Genomic DNA, 5,012 nt, shown 5'->3' with positions numbered 1-5,012 from the left:
GAAAACGAGCCAATACGAGCATGCCGAGGGAGGGGAAGGAACCAGCGAACGAGCGAGGCTTCCTTCCTCTCCCCCGGCATGCTCGTATTCGCTCGTTTTCTGCCTCGCATGCTGATGCTGTTGCCAGATGTCCGCCATCTCCTTCAAAGATAGTCTCAGCGAGGCGCTCGAGTGCGCAGGCCAGGTCAGAGCGAGCGGGTCAGACGACAGGGTGATGTACGTGATGCAGGAGGACAAGATTGTTCTTGCTCTGCTCCATGGCGACTTCGACGACGAGGCTGTAGAGCGCATGGAGGAGACTCTGTGGAGCAACCAGGACATCGTCAAGATCATGGAAAGGTGAAGCAAGACTCTCCTGATCGACATGCTGCGACGACATGGCGCTGAATATGGTGATGGTGCAGGTGTGTAGTCGCAGTACGACTGAATGTCGACACCAGCGAGGGAGGGAAGTATGCAAAGGTGAGGAGGAGGAGCGGCTGGTGGAGAGGAGGCGAAGGAGGATGAGAGCAGAATGAAGGTGGTGGTCGAGGAGGAGGAGGAGGAGGAGGAGGAAGAGGGAGAGGAGGAGGAGGAGAGGAGGAGGAGGAGGAGGAGGAGGAGGAGGAGGAGAAGACCTTGAGTGAAGGGGAGAGGCAGGCAACGCAAGTGGATCATACTCCGACCATTCAGGTCTGTTGTGGACGCGACAATATCAAGAAGATTGAGACGAGCTGCAGATGGTGGACAAGGATGGAGGTATTATGAAGACTCTGTGCGAGACCCATGACGTCAAGATCGGCGACACGATGGTGGGAGGAAGTAGATGATGAGGATGCTTGCTGAACATGCCTGTCCTCGTCCCCAGATGATCGAGTGCTTGCTGGAGTGCGCGCCGCCATGGTACAGGAAGGAGGTGGGCGTTGAGAGTAAGAAGGTGAGCGGGAGGAGGAGTGGAGATGCTGTAGATGACGGGAGGCATGGCAGATGGAGATGAGGGAGAAGAACAATCAAGATGACGCGGACAGGTGTTCTGCATCGCCCCGCTCCTTCTGCTTCCAGCATGGAGATGTATCTTGTTCTGATCTCAGTGATGCGAGCAGGGACGAGAATCAAACCAAGAAAGCTAAACTGTCCGAACCCTCCAGGTCTCCTCCTCCTCCTTTCTCCTCCTCATCCTTTCTCCTCCTCCTTTCTCCTCCTCCTCCTCCTCCCCCTCCTCCTCATCTAGTTGAACCTTGCCAAGCTCCCAAGCGAGCGTGCCGGAGGAGAAGAGCACCGGACAGACCTCGTCCTCCTGTGCCGTCCTCCTGTTTCGTTTCGCCGATGGTTCGACAGTCCGTCGAGAGTTTGAAGCAGGTGGGCACCAGCTGGGGTTAGCAAGTCGCTCAGCTGTTGTCAGATGAAGTGCTGGGAGGAGCCTTCGATTTCGTCCAGGACCTGCCGGGTAGTGTGGAGGCAGACAAGAAGAAGTTGATCTTTGTACAGGTGCTCCTCCCGTCCTTTCCTCTCTCCTCTCCTCTCCTCCTCCCCTCCCCTCCCTTTCCCTCCCCTCTCCTGTTCCTGTCGTCTCCTTTTTGCGCCCTTTCCTTATTTCCTTCCTTCTTTGCTTCCTTTGCCTCGTTTGCCTGCCATCTTCCTCCTTCTCTCCTTCCCTCTCCACTTCTTCCCTCTCCTCGCCTCCTCTCAACTCAATCTTCTTCGTACAATCTCTTTCCTCTCCTTCCTGTCTCCTGTCCTCCTCCTGCTTTGCCTCTGATCGCCTCTCAGTCCTATCCCAAGCGTGAGCTCACGAGAAAGGAGCATAGCAACAGGACCATGTAATCTTTCCTCCTTTCTCTCCTTCCATTGACTGGTCAACCAGGAAGGAGCTGGGTCTAACCCCCAACGCAGCGCTCATAGTCCTTGAGCGGGAGGAGGAGCAGAAGCAGCAGAAGCAAGGCTGGATCGCCTGGGGCCTCTCCTTCCTCTTCGGCTCCAGCAACAGCAAAGAGGATACTTCCTCCTCCTCCTCCTCCTCCTCCTCCTCCTCCTCCGCTGCTGCTGCTGGTGCTCAGAGTCAGCCAGCCCGGGGAACCTTCGCCACCATCGACTCGGTCCGAGGGCAAGGAAGTGACGAGGCTAGAGAGGTGAGAGCATGAGAAGAAGAAACATCTGGATATCTATCATCACTCTTATCAATCACACACAATTGCAACCATCCTCACGGCATGTTGCTCTCTCCCCTGCTGCTGTTTCCTTCATTTCCTTTCCTTTTGCTCGTTCTCTGTTTATTCTTATTGTTTGATTTCATTTGCCTCCCATCCTGCAATCCCTCTGCATGCCTTTTCTATCTTCAAAGTATACAAACCTTGTTGTCTGTGAAATCTGAATCTTCGGACAGAACTGGAATAATGGCAATAGCACTGCATTCCAGCAGTGAAAAGCAAGATGCGCAATTCTGGAAATCTTCTGCAGTGTACTCTCATTCATTATCTCACAACATTTAATCTATCTTTATGTTTGTTTGTTACAAGATCATACATTTCTTTCTCTAGCTTACATGATGATACAGCGATATTACACATTCACAACTCTGTCTCGAGGAATCTCAAGCATGCGACGCACTCTAGGAGTGTTTGTTCGCATTCTCTCATCATCCTCAGCTTGCCGTCTCTATTCTCACGCCCTTGCCTGTCGCGAACGTGACATGTCCTTTGATGTTCTCTCGCCCTTGCCGAGGATCAGGATAGCCCCTGAGGTATCCGGTGAGCAAACAGCGGAGGAGGAGGAGGAAGAGGACGAGGACGAGCAAAAGCAAGAACAAGGTGTTCACACAAAGGAGCATGTGGGCCGCGAGATTCCTGTGGCTACGATGGAAGCGTAGCGAAGGTGCCCTCGCAGTCACTTCCTTCTCTGCCACTTTTCGAACACTGACCATGGCGAGCGGACAGCCTCGCGGTAAGCGGCATCGGGCGGAAGGAGAGGAGGCATAAGGGAATGCATGAAGGGGAGCAGAAAACAAACACAGGAAAGCAAGCGGAGCAGGGGATCTGAACTGAAGGAGGGAAGGAGGTGGGGATGGGGAGAGGAGGAGGTGGGCAGGAGATACCAGGAAAGGAGGGGGAGGAGATACCAGGCTGCGTTCTCCAAGATCTTTTCTTTCACTTGGATGTTGTACCAGACTTGCTCGCCCCTGCGTGGCATGTCATAATTTTTCACACGCCTTACACGCCTCGAATATGCAACAAGAGTACAGCAAGGCTCCGGGGTTGCATCCCTCAGACATATGCTTGTCAAATCGAAACGTCATCGAACGCTCAGTAATTAAGCCTTGGATTTTTTTATCCTCATTGGGAGCAACCCGCGGAGCCTGACACAGATACAAGACAAACATAGAAAACAACGAATTGAAACAAGAAACAACAACTGTAACGACGACAGCAACAACAGCTGCACCAGCAACCGAATCGCTCATGAGAATGTATGGAGCAATTTCAAAACCCTCGGCCTCATGAAGTATCCGCGAGGGTCCTACTGCCTCACACTCATGGTATCTATCTTGCGATTCTGTGTTGAGATCTTTCCCGCATAATCCGAGTGTCTCGACCGTATAGAACCGCTTCATCCCCTCCTCTCCTCTTACACAGCACGGGCACACGTACAACCAGAAGGACAAGGAGGAGGAAAGGAATCCTTCATCTCACCTGGCTCATCGCCATCTCTTCGTCGAAAGGAGCATGTGCTGCTGGAAACAGTCTTCGAGAGGGAAGTAGATCCTTTGATTCACAACCTGAGGTTTGTCCGTCTCCGCTATAACCCTCCCTAGCGCCCATGCTCTTGCCCTCCACTTCTTGGCCGTCAGTCTGTCACTTCGGCGCGAGCTCCCATCGTCGCTCGGGCATCCAAGGTCACCATCGTCATGGCCCCTCATAGAGGCGGCTTGCGGAGGGGCTGCCATCACGAGCGGCGGCGCGTCACCTACCGAGAAGCCATGCGGCCATGTGGTCGCTTCCTCGCCGATCCCTGCGCTCGTGCACGTGCGTTTTTGTAGAGGGGCCGGCCGGGCTGAGTCGCGCGCGGCCCCCGACCTCGGAGCGCCCGGCCGCCGGGCCGCGGGCGGCCCGGGCAGACCGGGCGGGCCGCGCCGCCGGTGAGCCGGCCGGCTGATCGGATCGGATCGGATCGGACGGAACTTCGGAATGTATGAGCGGCTGTAGCGAAGTACTACGGTAAGAGCAGGTAGGTGATTGGCTTCTGGGGTAAGAGTATTTATGAAGTAGACTCAGTCACTTGAAAGGATAGAAGGGTATCTGCCATGATTGCATAGCGTTGTCGCTCTCAACTGACCCCTCTGGTTTCCAATAGTTTTCTGTGGGGGTATCCTTCCACACATGTGAATAGCAAATGGCAGTTGGGGTCTGGGGTGGGTCAGACGGCTGGGAGCTGATTCAAATTGGTTGGGACCTGTTTAAGGCGGTAGGGTACTTCCTGGTAGCAAATATTTGTACCAACAGTACCAATTTTATGGTACTTATAGAGTACTGTTAGGAAAACTGGTACCAAAATAGTTTATGCGGTACCTCCCCTGTTCAAACTATGATGCTTTGGACCCACCTGTTTCCCAGTGAAAGTCCCTTCTCCGATGGGGTCAAGTTTTGGACCCTACCCTGCCTCCGACCAACATAGACCACCCTTGTAGATCAGAGGGAGCTCTCAAGCCTTGCCCCTTCCCTTCCCTGGTTGCATATCCAAGGTTAGCAAGTGAATGTTACGCAGACGTGACTCATCTGCAGCAGGAGAGCTCAGACGAGGACAAGAAGAGGCAATCCCTGCAGAATCTGGTGTGAGCGCAGCAGTCTGAAAACATCTCTGTGATTGCAAACACATGTAAAGAGGGTTGATCATCATAGATTTTAGCAGCTTGAATAAGGAGTACTCCGCACGGACCGTCCGCTAGTGGCGCTGTACGATGGATGACATTGACTCTCATGAGCAATAAGTAGGAAGTCATGAAGCATGTCACGGAGACAGCATGATCTATACTTATTTCA

General features: G+C 53.5%; 2 protein-coding genes across 2 annotated transcripts; one reads left to right on the top strand and one right to left on the bottom strand.

The window, feature by feature from the left end:
* Positions 1–127: 127 nt before the first annotated feature.
* Positions 128–2,120, top strand: GUITHDRAFT_144802 (hypothetical protein; the record flags this gene model as incomplete). The annotated part of the gene is made up of 10 exons (XM_005824597.1): positions 128–184; positions 230–339; positions 405–462; positions 720–791; positions 848–916; positions 967–1,007; positions 1,226–1,338; positions 1,382–1,467; positions 1,750–1,799; positions 1,844–2,120. The coding sequence occupies 10 exons, from the start codon at positions 128–130 to the stop codon at positions 2,118–2,120; spliced, it is 933 nt and encodes a 310-aa protein (XP_005824654.1).
* A 334-nt stretch (positions 2,121–2,454) lies between these two features.
* GUITHDRAFT_154901 (hypothetical protein) lies at positions 2,455–3,986 on the bottom strand. The gene is made up of 3 exons (XM_005824596.1): positions 3,666–3,986; positions 3,071–3,154; positions 2,455–2,714 (listed from the first exon to the last, which is right to left on the bottom strand). The coding sequence occupies exon 1, from the start codon at positions 3,917–3,919 to the stop codon at positions 3,671–3,673; it is 249 nt and encodes an 82-aa protein (XP_005824653.1). The 5' UTR covers positions 3,920–3,986; the 3' UTR covers positions 2,455–2,714; positions 3,071–3,154; positions 3,666–3,670.
* Positions 3,987–5,012: the final 1,026 nt, after the last annotated feature.

This window comes from Guillardia theta, assembly GCF_000315625.1.
Source record: "Guillardia theta CCMP2712 unplaced genomic scaffold GUITHscaffold_92, whole genome shotgun sequence".
In the NCBI taxonomy this organism is placed as follows: domain Eukaryota; class Cryptophyceae; order Pyrenomonadales; family Geminigeraceae; genus Guillardia; species Guillardia theta.
This window is presented reverse-complemented; position numbering and strand designations above follow the sequence as displayed.